Source organism: Paramormyrops kingsleyae, chromosome 4 (genome assembly GCF_048594095.1).
Source record: "Paramormyrops kingsleyae isolate MSU_618 chromosome 4, PKINGS_0.4, whole genome shotgun sequence".
NCBI classification, from domain to species: Eukaryota; Metazoa; Chordata; class Actinopteri; order Osteoglossiformes; family Mormyridae; genus Paramormyrops; species Paramormyrops kingsleyae.
In genome coordinates, this window is record NC_132800.1 from 41,188,168 (window position 1) to 41,205,607 (window position 17,440).

General features: G+C 40.9%; 1 protein-coding gene across 3 annotated transcripts in view; it reads left to right on the forward strand.

The window, feature by feature from the left end:
- Positions 1-3,151, forward strand: part of pip4k2ab (phosphatidylinositol-5-phosphate 4-kinase, type II, alpha b) — a 41,009-nt gene extending 37,858 nt beyond the window's left edge. For all 3 annotated transcript variants that reach the window (XM_023841203.2, XM_023841204.2, XM_023841205.2), the window contains one exon: positions 29-3,151. In XM_023841203.2, coding sequence (XP_023696971.2) covers positions 29-109 — 81 coding nt within the window. In that variant the 3' untranslated portion in view covers positions 110-3,151. The remainder of the gene's footprint in view (positions 1-28) is intronic.
- The last annotated feature ends 14,289 nt before the right edge of the window (positions 3,152-17,440 follow it).

The window sequence follows — 17,440 nt, forward strand, 5'->3', positions numbered from 1 at the left end:
ATTTATCAACTTGTCCCCTGTCTCGCAGGCGGGAGCAGAGATCTCCACGGTGAACCCTGAGCAGTACTCCAAGAGGTTCTACGACTTCATCACCACCATTCTGTCGTAGCCTGGGGTTCATATGGTGGCATGGATAAGTTGGAACCCCAGGGGACGGAGAGGGACCCCGGCAGTAGGACGGCAGGCGCGCTCACATTCAGCCTCGGAGGACGCCCTCAGCAGCTGCGTTCATCGTTTGTTTACATTTATGTTACATTTTGTTTTTTCGACTCGTTCCATAGGACTGGAAGGGTGGTAAAGGAGAAAAGGAAGTACCTTCAAGCTGGTAGCATGTGGGAATTTGGCCGTTCTTCATTTGTAATATATGTTATTTCTCCCAGCATTCTCAAGTTACCTGTTTGTCATAGTGTTTCCGTTGTTCTTTTAAGTGAGAAATTAAACTGGGAACTTGGGGTGGGGTGGGGGGGGGGGCAACGTGTTCCCTTCCCAGAGGAGACTGAAAATTTGATGGACATCCCTCCCACTGGACTTTGAAAATATATGTTGGTTTTTTTTGTTCGTTTGTTTGTTTGTTTTTTTTTTTATTATTATTTTTTAATGGAAGTAATTTTAGCATTTTATAGGCTGTGTCCGCAGTGGGCAGGGCCAACAGGCATAGAGAGGGAGCGGCAGGAAGTGCAGGCCTGGCCACCTCACGGCTAGCTCCCGCTTAGCACTGCAGCGGAGCAGTCTTCCACAAAACTGCAGCGAGCATCGTGCCCATCGCTGAGCTGATGTCGGCTTCACCTGTCACTGCCTGTAGCGCCCCCTTTTGACAACTGCTCCACACTCATCCTCATACTCCTGTCTCCCAAGGAGACCGGTATCAGCATCTGACAGTACCACAGCCTCTCAAGCTGTCACCCTCCGCCCTCTGTCTCTTTCTTCTTCCTCCCCTCCTTCACTTGCTGACTGGCACAAATACGACACATTCGTGCTGTTACTGATTTATTTTATTTTTTTGCTTCTGTTCGATGTTTTTCTCCTCTGTTCCAGAGAATATTAACTTTTGCCGATTCTATCGCCTCTTGGTCAGGTTTCAAATGTTATTGCCAGGAAAACTCCAGTTTAGCTGCCGTGGTATCACATCGACATAGATCAGATTTTTTTTTTCTGTTTTCTCTGTTTGGCAGGAAGTTCAAAGAAGTGGTCTGTTATGAAAGTTTGTTTTAAATGTCACCCACCTTGCCAACCGTATTGACCTTGTCAGTTTCTCCTAGTGGGCTGTGTGACGCCATTCAGCTGTACATTAAAACTTGGTCACATACAAGGAAATTACATATAAACTAACTCCAAACAAATAAAAACAGTGTTTTTACGCATGACAAAACTCACCAAAATGCTTGTGTGTTTATTCTCTATGGTTACCATGATCTTTTCAAAGGAAATGCAATACTGACACCAATTATGTGAATTGTAGCCTGTGTGGTAAAATTTTAGGTAACAAACATCACAAGCTAAATAATTATTCTTCTATATTGACTTAATATTGTTATTTTTTGAACCCATGCAAAAATCACATTTAGTTTTTTTTGTTTGGATAAATGAATGATCTATTTTTACATTCCATTTTAGTCGACACATCTTTGTAAGTATTTTAAAAAACCACCCAGAATGAGTGTACGTATTCTGATATATGAAGGATGTTATTGTTTAAAACGTGTACAAAACTTAGACAGTGTAAAAACAAAAAAGAGCATGTTGCCTAAATTACTTTTTTGTTTCGTCTGGTTCCGGTAACCTATAGTATTACCTATTCTGGTACAGTTACATGTTCTTTCTCCAGAATATAGTTTGCGAAATAATCCTAAACATGCTTTATGCTGTTTTCAATGTATTCACTGTGCGAGAGGTGTGCCTTTTTATTCCAAATTATTTAATTTTGTATTTTTAATTTTTTTTAAAAAAAAACAAGGGTAAAAAGGTTATTTTCTAAAAACGGAGGTTGAAATTAGTTCTGAGGCTACTCCACTTTTTTCTGTGTAGGTGTACAAATATATATAGTGACATAAGACTACACGACTTAAAAAAAAAACAAGAAAAAATGGCCATCTATCTTTTCCAATGTGATTTTGAATGTCTGCATCGCTGACCTCAGTTCTGTTCAGACAGAGGCGTGTGTCGTGACTTTGATAGTGTAGAGTGGTGTCTAGTCCGACTGTGATGTCATTGTGCTCACGCTTCCCCATCAATGTGCGGAACACTCAAGTAGCAGTCCCCTTCCTCCGAATTACCACCTCTTATTGGATGCTGTGACATCTCAAAACTCGTCCACTATAATGTTGTTAGTCCAGACTTTTTTTTTTATATTGTTTAATGCATGAGGGTTTTATGACACTTCCAAATGTCGTATGATGTTACTTTGATGAAAAAAGTTATTTTGATTTGTGGTTTAAACTCAGGTCAGATGGACTATGAACTGCAAAAGAATTTGTCCACAAGATGGTTGTCTGTGGGCCCCTAACAAGAGTAACCAGCTTCAACAAATGTGTAGTGTTAAACTCACAAGGAGATTGTGTCACACAGCTTTAAAGTACTTTGTAAAAACAAAAGATTTAAAAAATAAAAAAAAAAGTCACTGCATGGTCAGAGTGCCTGACTTGTTCCCCCCGGTGGTTTTGAGTTGGTTTTACACGTCCATCTGCATTTCCCTTTTGCCAAAAAGCAACCACAGCCTGAGCTCATGTTTGCGGTTCACTATGTTATGTTGCATTACATTTTTTGTTGAGTGCAATGATCACAAAAGCTCAGTAATGTTCAGTATATTCAGAATTTTGCAGACACAAAAACAGTTCTGGCCTTTTTTTTTTGGGAAAAATCTATATAACATTTGCCACAGTTTAGTGGTTCATGTGACTTCAATGTTTTCATTAAAGATCTGGAAATATCCTCAAATGTGGCTTGTATGCTGTATGTTATATGCTTTGAAAGTTATTGATGATGATAATTTACTATTCATGATAATAATGCTCATGAACCATTGTCTGCAAGCTGTCTTTGTGAATAAACTGTGGAGGGTGAGGGCTGCCTCGTATTGTATGATGTAATAATTGTTTAACCCACTCCACCCCATAAGCATTGCTCAATAAACTAAAGCACTTTGTCTGCTCTGCCTGGTCTCCATAGTGATGTTTGACTGTTTGTTTTGTCACGTTCTTTCAGGCGTGGGCTCTGTTCCATACAGCAGCTTTGTCAAACCTACACACACTTTCCCCTGACTGCTATATGTGATGGTTTTTCCCATATCTGGTTGGTTGTGTCCGCTGCAGTTCTGCTAATCAGGAGTGCATTAAGTATGAGTATATTTTTACAAGTTGAATTCAATTACGTTTATTTTTGAAAAACAGCCTCCCCGCTAAGCCTGACTGAACTTGCAGTAAAAAGCCTTGTATAGAGTAATCAGGTACCTTTAAGGGCAGTAATGGGATTGAGATTACTGGTTTTCGCTGGTTGTATCCTACGACTGCTGCCGGAAGCAGAAACGGCTGACTCCGCAAACGCGGAATCGTTCAGGCTATTTCTGAACCTTTGTGGTACCGATGTGGGCTTTCATTATCGTGCACGTTTTCCTCCACTTTAACGCTATCTGGCAACTTTAGTTACCAACAGGATTATTTTCGGTAATAAATAGCTTCTCGGAAAATGAAGTCTCCATCTGAACTGTCCATCTTGAGACAATTAAATATTCGTGCCTTATGTTAAACTCTTGCACGTGTCTTTACAGAGATGAATGTCTGTTCCTCTGGAACACTTCTGGTAAAACCGTGTAATACATAAAAAATGAGTTATGTATCTGGTGAGAAGTAAAATTTCACTCCTGGCAAATAACTGTGTAAATAACTGAACGCTTCAAAAAAATAAACACCCCGAGGTCAAATTTTACTGTTTGTGGAAAGGGTAATTATCTCTACTTAGCTTTTATTTTTCTTGGATGAAGTTCCATTCTCTAGTAAACATCTGGATGAAAAACATGTTAATAATTATGTTGCGATAAGTCTTTAAAGCGTGCAGTAAAGCATGCCCATCATCCCGTGCATAATATATAAAGGTTTCTATTGTTAATTGACAAGTGGTATAATTAATAATCCACTCAATGGAGGAGAGCAGCGCGTGCAAAAGTAAACCATATGGTTGTTTACATTTATTCAAATAATGTAAATGTTAACCACCAGTATTCTTATCTATTTGACTAATTGCATATACACAAATGTGCATGTTTTGACAGTTGTACGTCTTTTGGTTTGTGCACGTGAAGCTTGTTTAACATGCCTTTTGTGTGTGCGTGTCTGCTTGCGCGCGTATGTGCGCATGTGCTGTCCCCGTGTACTTTTCTGTCATTAAAGGTAATTTCCTTCGTTTTGCAAAGGTTCTCACAGAGGATAGGCATGTGGGGCGCACTCCGCGTTTATCCGCTTGAGATCTGGAAGTAGAGGAAGTCCACCTCCACTGACCCAAAGATTCTGATGCGATCCTACAAGCACAGATACGGTCACGCTTTTCCATCATTTTTTACGGAAGCTCTGTGACCTGTGCGAGCGTAAAATTGATCAATTTTACGAAACATTTTTCATGTTTCATATTGTTTCTATTATTAATATTTTGCATGTGCTCCCCATGTTACCGTGGGTTTCATTCCATCGTCCTGACATGCAATAGGGCTGACTGGCTTTATGTTGCCTGTAATGATGATTGTGTGTGTGTGTGTGTGTGTGTGCGTGTGCGTGTTGTGCCCGGTCATCGACTATCACCCCACCTATGTGCCCTTCGGTGCTTCGGATGGTCTCCTTACTACACGTCTGTTCTATTATGTTCAACATACGTACACTCCATCTCTTTATTGCAACGTGTACTCTATAGTATTCTATACTTATTCACCGTAAAGTTATTTGTAGAGAGAACTTGTCAAATTAACACCGCCAGTAATTTGACCTTTAAACTCCCAGCTTCTACTTAAACGAGCGTGTCATCGGTATAGACGTCGATATATTTGGCAAGGACTCAAATGTTTCAGTAAATTTTAAAATGGTCAATAAAAGTCCGTTGCCGAGTAATTCGTAATTTTAACATATCACATAAATACTTATCAAGATTTATTCCATCGATTTTATTTTAGCAGCAAAAATGTAATGACTAAGACGATGCATGCCTAAAATAACAATAATAATAAGCAGCAGCGACGACAAAATGTAACGTAATTATAATTCAGTTCAATTGCTCTAGAAGTGAAATTTAATTGCGTTATATATAGCCTATTTATAATGCTTCAGGTACTTAGTGCGGCATCCATAATAGGCCACGTCACGCTTTGAAACAGTCACTGATCATGGAAAAAAAAACAATGACAGATTAAACATTTCGATCGTAAATGCCTGTGTAGGGTGAGTCTTAACATAAAAAATCACAGTAAAAACGAAAGATAAGCAACAATAACGACAATAACGAAATATCTGCTTAATACATTAGATTAAAGGGATGTACCCAGTGACGTAGTACACGTAGTCCAAATCCCCGAAAACACTTAAGAAAATAAGTAAGTGGGGGCAATAGATGGATTGCACGGTGTGTCTGGGACAGTCCCACACTCTTATGCTAAGGAAATGTTTACACACTGCCGGCAGAGGGCGACAGAGAACCGCTTATCCCCCACTCCAGATTCCTTTCTGTCTGGGTCCGAACAAAAGATGATGGAGCTCGAGCATGATGTATCTATGGAAACGCGAACAAAAATATGGAGAAATGCCACTTACGACGTCGCATTTTTTAATTAACGGCATCTGATCTTCTTTGTAAATATTAGAGTCCTTCTCTTCTCTGTCAATGACAAATTTATCTACAGCTACCTTTACGTTTTAATATTTGCCCAGCGTAGTTTAAATTATGTATATTTTCAAATGAGCAAAGCCATTTTTGAAGGTATTCTGCAACGATGTGGTGACATACAATCGACCTCCTACTGAAATGGAATACGTACGATGTATTATTTTCCAGTCTAAGTTATTAAGTTGATGGTGAAAAAACACAAAAGATTAGTCTTACGTTTCTTTATTCTCAGTTAAGGGGAACAACAGAAACGCAGCCGGAGACCCTGTTCACTGTAGGCTACTGAACACAGGCATACTTACAGCTACCTGTGCTCCGCAATTATCCTACATAAAACAATCGCCCTGTGTTGTATTGCGTTAAGTCTTGAGCCGATATACATTCATACGATTTCTCTATTTCCTTGAATGATTTCTCCTTCGCCAGAAAGAGGACAAAAATGGGCTCCTGTTTCGTCTGTTAATCCTTTCCCGTACACACACCTGCTGTCCGCAGCTGTTCGGAGAGAGGAGATAAATTGTAGAGAAGTTGACCGTAATGTAAACTTATTTATTTTGTACACAGCGTAATTTAATACTACAACGCACGCGGAACAGCCTAAACCACTATGCCATCACTGTGCGTGTCCGAAATACGTTGTAAACTGCCGTTTTATATTGGAAATGCGTGCTGGTCGCCTTCATTTTTCTTAAGGATCAGCCCTTCCGCAGGCTCGGGCAGATTTATCACGCGGCCCGGGGAGCGCACTTGTAAGAATGATCATTTGTCTTTTCAGTCTCTATTCCGCAGCTAATGTTTAACTTAAACCAGCGCTGCGAGACAAGCGTATTTATAAGCTGGATTTCATCATTTTACTAATAAGGACAATTTCCAGTCTGGTTAAGGGGGAAATTCCATGTGTCAAACTCTATTCGGCTGGTATGTAATTGTTAAATCTTTCGCCCCGCCAAAGAAAAGTTTTGCGCTAATATTTTCATGTGCACTAGCATAGCAAATAATGCAGAAGAAAAGCAATCGGTTCTTTGTTAACGGAAGTGTTGGCAAAAGCTTCCGATCTAATTTTACTGTGAACAAAGGCGATGAATGGTAGCTAACAATGCAAACAACACATGCTAAAAAATAGTTCTTTAAAAAATCTGTATTTTTGCATTTTAATTAACCGACAATATTCAAACTGCAGTGTGTCTTTAATGGAATGGCAGCTTCTCTTGTTCATTTGTGTCCAATCTTCGCCGACAGGATTTGTGAAGAAATTCAGGACTTAACTGAATGTCAAACAACTAATACACCAATAAAGATACCGTATTAAATTATGGCGATGGTGTTGCAAGTACTTAACAAATAGAACATGGGCCTGTGCACGTTTTTGGTTTTGCAGGAGCAGTTGTCTCTGATTTTTCTGATTTTTGCAATAGGGTACATATTTATAGTTACCATGACAGATTAGTTATATTCACTGTCAGCTGTCACATATCTCAAAGATACGTTAGCTTTAATGGGAAATCATCTTGGTATTCAGCACAATCACAATTAATGGATTGATTTATTTGTGCTTGTCTGACTGACAAAGATTTTGGCAAGTACGTGTTAATAAAATACATTTCATCTGCCGATAAATTTATTTTGTGGACCTTGGCGAAAATGAAATAATACAGAATATACCGTGCGTCTCACAGTCAGTAACCGCAGAATTACGCTTCTTACTGGTACTGCCGTCCAAACTGTCACAAAAATATTGTGTATAAAATAACATCTGTCATAATTCCTAAATTTATTGTTGTCCCCCTGCCGCTTCCAGCCACTGCTCACAGAACCCTGGAGAACAGGGTTTGATAAGAGTAGATAAAATCAAACCATACGCCTGCACGGGCATCTGCTCGCCATACAATAAACCTGGCTGCCTTGCTGCACTTTACACTGGGCTTCACTGGCGAGACGCAGTTGTAATCTTTTTACGAAATGAGGTATAGGCTTTCGTAGGAAATCTCCAGCGTGGGCGGGAGAGGCCAGAGGACAAATACTACAAAAGTATAATGCTTTTTTGTTTTTCTCTTCGGCCTGGCTATAGCCTGACTGAGAATCTGGCCTGCGCCCTGACCTTGTGAAGCTGGCAGATTATGCGTTGACGGGAAAGCGCTGTGCTATACAAGGTGGCTTCGATGTCCTGGTACCAGTGGAATAAGCTCTGAGCGACTTGCGTTGGTTCACCAGGGTCTCAGTCTTTGATAGATTGAAAAGTCTGATAATTCATTTAAATGTTTTCTTTACTTCCACACAGTAGGTCCTGGTACATCGAAAGCATGTCTTCCTTTGTTTATTTTATTTTATTTTGAGCCCAACTGAACGAGATAATAGATGTCATCCGTGGCCTCATTAAAAATAGCTAAAAATAAAATAAAATCAATGCTCAAAAATTTTATGTTAATACTGCAAAATTAGTCTATTTCTTAAAATGTTTATGTCATATAAGTATAAGTTGTCTTTAATTAAACCTTGATTGACTTAGGATAGTAGCGATTCTTTTTCTGATATGCCAAACTGTTTGCATTAATCCACCAAATAAAAATGAAGCGTTTTGGGTGAGGTCCAGTAGGATGCTGATGGGTCCCATGCGAGGTGGACCTTCAATCCATCAAGGATACTAGCAGTCGGGGACGCACCACTGCTAAGAAGCCGCGGTCAGTGTTCTGCTCCCTCCCCCACCCCCGACTCTTCTGAAATGACCCAGGCAGCGGCAGATTTGATGTGGTTCTCCAGCTGGAAGGGGGGAGTAGATGGGAGAAGATATTACAGGATATTGAAGAGAGAATGAGAGTGGCCAAGCGGGAGAGGGAAGACAAAAGACTATGAAACGAAAAAAATGGGACCTGTCATGAGTAGCAATTTGATTTTTATAACTATAACATACATATTTTTTTGTTACAGTTGACCTAAAATTGTTTAGCACTTTGCACTTGAAATAAAACCCGCAAGCTCCGATCAAATCGCAGTCATAACATAATCAGGTAAACCCCACGGTTACTTTACGGTCGCCCACGGTGTTAATTAAATTGATCGCGAGTTCCTCGCCGCAAGCGGCAGGGATGGTCGACTGAAACGTCGCGGAGTCGCTACGTCCCTCCCACGTTTTGTCGACTGTTAAAGCGGGATACGTTGCTTTGAGAGCTTAAAGTAAAACATGTCAAGCTTGTTGAGTGTAGAGGGTCTGTATGGTTGTTTTTCTTTTGGATCAAATGCACCGTCTTCCTTCAGATTTTCATGCAGCATCCGTACAGTACTGTCACCTTCCTAATTGCTTCTGATCTCTATGATCGCACTACGGCTCTCTCTCTCACTCTCTCTCTCTCTCTCTCTCTCTCCCCCGCCCCCCCCCCCCCCCCCCCCCCCCCCCCCCCAACCTGCCTGGCTGCCATATGAGGGAGCTTGTTCACAGTCACCTATAAGAGAGACCTCGACAAGAGGGCTCACGTTACAAGAATGCCATTATCCTTCAGATCTCGTTGAGAACGGCACTAGCTGCGACGGTGAAAGACTGCAGAGAGCAGCAGGGACACCCTGGCCGCAGGTCGACAGCTTCACATCTGCGGGCGGGAACGCGATGCGCGAGGTCTTGCCAGTCACTCGCGGCCACGAGGCTCACGTTTATCATCGACCTGAAAAATCTGCGCACGTCAGACCGGATACAGTGCTGACAGAAGGAAAGACGCACGTTTCCTCTCCCCAGATGAGGCTTGCCGCGGAAATATCCTGATTGCGAGCATTCTGGAGCTTCACCGTTATGAATTTCCATGACAGAGATTCCTATCAGGGGCCAGTTCTCTGACCGTCCACTGAACAATCATATATAAGTCCCAGACCTGATCTGGACAGTGAAAGGGACAATTGCAGCATGACCAATACAGCATGAAATTCTTTTGAATGGAACCATATAATGTAAACTCTCAGAGGGTCTGTGAATGGGAACATACAGGGGTGAGGAAAATTTTATTGACTGTGAAAAGACCGGCCTCATATCAGATAATACCGTCAATATGGAAAGAGGCGACTTTCTAGCATTCTGTTGATACTGTGTTCTTGTGCCTGGACTGTTAATGTAGCCACCTTAGCTTTCCATGAAACGAAAGCAAATGCTTGAGGGTAATTCCCTGCTAGGGTCCGTTTGCTGTCACATCCATAATGCTGATAAAATGCTGTGCGTTTCTAACCTGTTAGCTAATATATGAATTTTGTAGATGTATCTATATGCAAGAGGTTACATAATGTGCAAATTTACTAATTGATTATTAGCTTGTCCATGCATTGGGGCATTTTTCTTGACCTATCCTATGAGTATCTAAGTCCAAATATCATCCATAATGCAGGAATTACCCTAGAATTTTTTTTTCCAGTTACACCAACTACATGTATATACATACGTTTTTATTTTTATTTATTTATTTATTTATATTGATTAATTATTTATTTAAGTTTTCCCCTCATTTTTCTTATCAAATTCCTTAACATAAAGTAACCAGCACATGGACATGTGTGTGTGTGTGTGTGTGTGTGTGTGTGGTCCAGGTATACATTACATTGTGGGGACCAAATGTCCTGACAATATCATAAAGACCTGTTATTTTGACATTGCGGGGACCATTTTTTTGGTCCCCACAAGGGAAAATTTAATTTTATAAAAATTTGTGACTGCAATCAAAAAACCAAAAATTCCAAAAGACTTGTATTTTGTTTGGTTTCTTATGGTTAAGGTTAGGGCTGGGTAGGGGTTAAGGTTGTCACTGTTGGGATTAGGGCTTTGCCCGGAGAAATCAATGGACGGTCCCCACAAAGATATGAGTACATCTGTGTGTGTGTGTGTGTGTGTGTGTGTGTTCCCCAGACACAAAGGCATACAACTTATATAATTAGGTTCAAATATGTATAGATGAGGCATTGCTGTTACAATTACATCCAGCATTTAAAGAGAGATTAAACCATTGCAACAACAATAACCCAAAATGTTAATAGGAATTTTTTTTTGCAAATGATTTTTTGGAACTACACTGTAGGATAGTCCTCTATAGGTTCTATTGTTTCTGTTGTGCATGAATGGCTAATTTACTCAGGCATTTTGTAAGGGAAGCAGAGAGGGGAAAGGCAGCTTATTAATGATAAGATAAAGAGCTCCAAATGGAGTGTGATCTTGTTAAAGCAGTCACTCCAATTATTCATCCGGGCAGGGAATGGCGTTAGCCATGCCAAGGGGTGCGAAAATAAACAAACACAATAGTGTGGCATGTTTCTTAACAGGGGCTTTAGATTTTCGCCAGTGGGATGTTGAGTGGTCCCCCGGCGGTTAGGAGCAGCTGCTGGGATGGCATCGTGCCCAGAGGCCCCTCCCACAAGGGCAGGGAAGGGCTACCAGGGTCCCATCGACATGCGGATATCCCATGTGCGGCACACTGGGCGTCGGGGCTGCCACTTCCCGCATCATTCTGTGCGACCTTCAGCAGTGCGTTCGCCTGGAGTTTTAAAGGAGTTTGCTATTATGTATTATTTTTTAGGGTTTTCTGGGATTTCCTTTTTAACAATTGCATTGGAGGTTTATCTTAAGCAAGCACATTAAATAGCCCATATAATGTATAAATAATAAACCTTAGATGAATGGTAGAATACCTTTGGTGTTGAGTCTCTGGATGCCCAATTGTACAGCTCCCTGGGAAGAACTGGGATCTGAAGCTCCTGCTTCCACCAACATGTCACAAGAATATTGCTGTCAATCTTGGGTTGGTTGGCTTTGAAACAGAACTACACCAAAACACTCTCTGCATATGCCGTAATGCCTGCAAGTTGGTTAATAAGTTAGGTGCAAACTCTATCCCCGTTAAGAGCTGATAGGACCTAAAGTGACATTCTGGATTTATGATGCCAATTTTTTGCCAAATTATTCCCACTGGGCAAATTCCCCCTTTGGGAAGCAGGGCTGTATCATTAATAAAATGGATCTACATCTGTGTGGCGTGCTAAATCACACACACTAAGAACATTCAAAATGTGAAGTTGATGAATGAGGATGAGTCTAAGAATATATGCTGTGGGATGGGAGTTATATGCAGTTACAAGTTAAGTGCTATCAAGGCGGCACTCAAACAACTCCTTCAAGTCATGTGAGGAACAAGTCCAATCAGATGACTCCTCATTGCAGATATCACTGTACGTGGTGGAGCAGCAGGTTGTATGCCAGTGTTTTCCAACCTGGTCCGCGGGAACCCCCAGACAGTGCATGTTTTTGCGGGAGCTGAGAGGGAACAAAAAACATGAAGTGTCTGGGGGTCCCCAAGAACTTCAAAATGTGTCCAAACGTGTCCTACGGTGAGAGCCCCCAGGACCATGGAGGACAACTGGGAAGGGATATTTATCAAGTCAACAGGTAGGCAGGAGTCATAGTGCTACTGGGATGAGGTTCCTCTGTGAGAACACGTGGAGCGTGCTTAGATAACAGAACAGCTTTCCCTACAGGTGAACACAGTACCAGAAATGTGGTGGCAGTAAGGAAGAATGAAATCTCATGGTATGGTTATCAGGACTCCAACATTGCACTGGCTCATCCATATGCTATTTAACCCCTGATTCTCCTCAAATTTCTTCAGACCCCGGTCTGGTTCCTCAAGACACATTTTCTGTAAAACTGCTACCCCAGAATGGACTGCAGAAGAGGACTGCACTGCTGAGGTACTGATGCTTGCGATTGACATGCAAATTTATTTAAGTACAGTAGCAGACACAGGCAAGCAGACACACTGGGGTCTAATCCACACTACCAATGTCAATATGCTTACCGAGATCAAAGCGAGGTGTGCTTGAGAAGCTATGGAGGCTGACAGAATACCATGGGATCTTGTACAGATTGTTTCCTCAGTGTTTCTCAGGATTACCTATGATTTCTTTTGTTATAGTTATTCATGTTCTACTGACTAAGAGACTAGGAAACTGACTTCCTCCTAGACCCCTGACTGGGTATCCACTGTAGGGGGTACCTGCTATGGGAATGTGGATGAATTGAAGACTGCTTGATAATAAAATAGTGGAGAATAGTGTGCAGGTACCTCCTGGTCAGGTATGAAGATATGCCTTTTTTTCTCTTAATTGTCCAGGAATGTAGGAAAGGCCTATTTTGCTTCTTAATTGTCCAGGTTGTTTATTATGCAAGATTGCTGACCACTGAGCCCAAACTGAGCAGGATCTTTGCTTCAAGGTGCTGGGCCTCTCCTGTCTTATAGTGTCAAGGGTCCTGGTGCTGTCCTTTTGATTTCTAGACCTAGACCCAACACTGACCAAGAGTAACCTTGGATCGCCCCTGGCTGCAAAACTGACTATTCTTATCTAAGAATGCATGTTAATTAGTAGGCTACATGTCTCTCTGGTTTCCATTATCTTATAGTTTGGCAGGGCTGTAAGTCTCCCTAGCGTTTCTTGGCATCAACAGTGGGAAGTCCCAACAATCTTCTTTGCCCTTCCTATCACCAGTTTAGTGTCTCATATCCACCCTGTGAGCAGTCCCATCAGTATTCTGCTCAGCCAAGGTCAACTTGGGATGATGATGTCACTGGGTGTTGGGTGGGGGGGGTGTGGGTGGGCTGCACAGCATCACTCAAAAGGTCACCTCATGGGTCTGGATGTAGGTCTCTCAGCATCCACCATCAAATCCAAAGGGAAGGGTTGACAAGGGACACTGGGAAGGGGGGGTGGGTAGGATAGTGTGACCCCTATGCAAAATCATCCTTCACTCTCACACATGTTGAAACTGGGGGCAGGGGTGAAAATGGTGGAAAAGGAAGCAAGCAAAGTGTATAAATGTAGGGGGTAGAGTGGCCAAAAGACTGAGTAAGGAAAACGACTTCCCCCCCCCCCACATCTGCATTTCAAATGAGCTTGGTGAAGCTGTGCGCAGCACATGGGACCTGTCAGCTGTTGAGGACACAGGTCAGTGCCTGGGTCCCATTACCATCTTCTCTCTACATATAACACTCTCTGTGGCTATCTGTGTGTGGGATTATGGCGCTGCAAGTCTGCATATGCACGTATACCTGTGACTCCACTTCTGTACATTCAACTCACAGTATGCAACTGTGCTTTTCTATTGGTCCATGTGCATATTCGTTTACTGATTATTTGTATGCAATCCCGTTGATTGCTTAACGTGCATGGTGTAGAAATATCATTTTAGAGCATTATGTGTCTGGCCAAGGTCCTCTGAGGGTAGGGTCCTTGCAATAATAATGACAATCTCCAGCCATCTGACTGAATGTCCCTTCATTAGGCTGTATAATGAGTTGCCTATTCTGTGGGTTGGTGGGGGTCAGAGGGGGTCCACTAGGTCCTATTTTCCCTGGAAGCGCTGTCACCAGCTGGGATAGAAAACCAAAAAATAAAGCATTCTCATCCAAATTAAGCCTCATAGAACAAAAGGAATTAAAAAGGTGAGAGTCCCTAAAAGCTGCCTGAAATATGTTTGGAATATGAAAAGAACTTTTATACTGAGGCTGGGTATTTTAACGTGGTATCTGAGACACATACACACCCACATTCATACATGGTGAAAAAATATGGTGCAATAGTCTCTATATTTTTAATTCAGCAGCAGCAGGATCCTCTCCAGGACTTAATGAAACAAACAGTATTTAGTGAAACAAAGAGAATAGATTAATGAAAGGCAGTTTTTTAATCACTATCATATACTAATCATTTCAAAGTTAAGGTAAGTTGATGTGTGAAAAGGGTGAATGCTGCTAGAAATATGTATATCTTTGATGTATATTTTACTCATATTTTAAAAATTTAGGATGGAAAGGTGACCCAATGGATGGCTGGCTTGAGTCCTATAACTCTGTTCTATGTGTGTGAAGTTTGCATCTTCCACTTTATTTCCTCCTGTAGTTAGGGAAATTGGCTTCAATCAATTGCCCATAGTACATGTGTCCTGCGATGGACTGCTATCTTTTCCAGGGTGTAACCCAGCCTTGTGCAGGCTTGAACAGGCCCTCTTACATTCATGACAAGATGGATGTGTTTTAAAATTTCACAGCATGTGTATTTACTTGTGTTACTTTAATGTGTATTAAAGATATTTAATGACAGATTTATGAGACAGCTGGATATATAACTGTAAATGTATAAGGTAAGGTTTGATCCTGTTGAATTCTTTCACTTTCCAGTCACATTTCCCAGACAGGATTGTGGGTACATCTTAAACAGGATACCAGTCCAGCACAGGACATACATGCACACAGGTTACAGAGACACCAGTTAGCGTTAGAGTTAACTCACTTGCAATACTTCATGCTTTAGTGAACATTTAACTAGCATCCACAGCACAAATAGTCCATCTACAACATTGCTGACGTCAACGCAAAACCATATTTGAGCCTCATCAAAGCCGTCTTCTGTTTTTAAGTCATATGCGGTTTTAGGTACTTTAGCTAGACTAGAAAAAAAAATTCCCAAGATAAAGGTTTAATCTGTATTAATTAATATGGAACTAATTAAATGTTACATTTTGTATTAAAGGAAGATTAGGAAAGAATTAAGAAAAAGTTAACTTTTGAAGGGCTGCAATTACATCATATAATCTAAAAAAAAAGATTAAATGCACGCAGCACCGTGCAAATACTGCAGCACGGTGCTGCAGAGCGGCGACCACCAACTTGCAGTCGGGCGTGAGCCGCCCATAGCAACACTGCGCGCGGCAACAGTGTAGCTGGCGGTTGTTCTGGAAACAAACCGGAAGTAAAAGCGCAGGCATTTTTCTTGTCTCGCGGCTGCGGGCGCGAGTGCAATGACTGCAGGCGGGAATGTTGCCAGCTGCGTAAAACGACGACAGTCCCCCTGCCGAGGCGCAATGGTGCGAATTTATAAAGGCTTTAACTGTATCATAATGGTACACAAGTAATACGAGTTTTTAAGTTTGTGCCGTGACTTTAGAAATAATATATTTTGTTGAATATTTTTAGGAATTTTATAGTTCAGCCTTCTCGTTTCACCTGTAATGGCATAAAGTTAGAGGAAAGTCATTTACTTTTAAGCAATTTAATTGATTAAATTCAAATTTGTTAAGTTAAACTTTACCTTACTTCTGCCAAAATATTGGAGCCCGTTCTTGTTCGACTTATATTAATATTATATTCTCGACACTGCTTTTTTTAGGTATCTAGCTCTCTCGAGACATTTTCGAATTTGAGCAAGATTGTCTAAAATTTCTGTTCAAATTCTCGAAAACTTTTAGATGTACTTGCTCTTCCTCAAAGTAAGTTACATTTCAATGGGATTAAAATCATTTAAGCCTTAGGCAAATCTAGGGTACGCAGGTGTTGTGCTATTTTATTTTAGCTTCTATTATGACTCAATTTGCCACAGTTTGTATAATATTCTGTCAGATTTGCTGTCAGGGAAACATTTTAAGGTAAACTAACGTGTGATATATTGGAAATATAATACCGCCAGTTTTATGGAAGATAATGATTACGTTTTTAAAATGATATTTGACATGGCGATAAACGTTACTTTTATTGATGGATGCTGAAGTAAGAGCCCCCCCCCCCCCTCCCGCTAAATCATGGTACAGGGATGATGTTCCGGTTACTAGGTGATGTTCTGGATAATCATGTGGCTTCGGCGTAACCTGTATTTATAGTCAATCTGTTATTTCCAGTTCACTGTGCTGCTACGAGACATAAACATGTCCTTCCGCATGAAATGGTTGTCTGTGTTTACGAGCGGCTGAAACCTGAAATAACACTGATAATGAGAGTATTTAAGTGCGACATAATGAAAATAGTGTCGTAACTAACCCACGTCACGTTTTACCCATTGAAGCTATAAAATTAATAGACTGTGTAAGTAATGGAAGACGAGAAAAACTTTAATCCTTATCGATAATCACTGCGGTTAACCTTGTTATTCGTGATGTGCCCGCAGTGTTAGCGAGGAGTAGTATGGCGACGTTCCCGAATCATCGCACTTCTGGACTGAGTCTTCCCTGTAGCTTATTGAGTTACACGATGGTGTTACCGTTGACGTGAGTCCAGCTATAGTTAAATCAAAATGCCAGAAGTATCACTACTAGCGATCTCTATGCACGACGTCCCAAGGGGAATATCTAAAATAATGCATATAAGTTTATTACACTGATGAGTATGCTGATCGACGGAAGCAATTAAGGGTACCTTAATATCCGCCGTAAGCACTTTCGAAGGAATACTGTAAATATGATGCTACAGAAATGAAGCGACTTCATCATAGTTTGAGATTAATAACAAATGCCAACCCATGCCTCAAATTTTTTTAAGAACTGGATTTTCAGTAATGTACACTAATTAATTAGCTTTACCTGAAAAAAGTATTTAAGCTCAAGAACTTCATTTCCAGTTTTATAATGAAAAAACTGTTAAACTGTATGTTTTAATTGTCGAAGGAACAGATTAGGTTACTTTTATGTAGTACACTAAAATATGCACAGTATGTATGTTTCCCCTCACGTTCAACGTTTTATATAGCCTATCTTTCAACGTTTATATCTAATTTACAAATAGTTTTTTGAAGAAGCTAC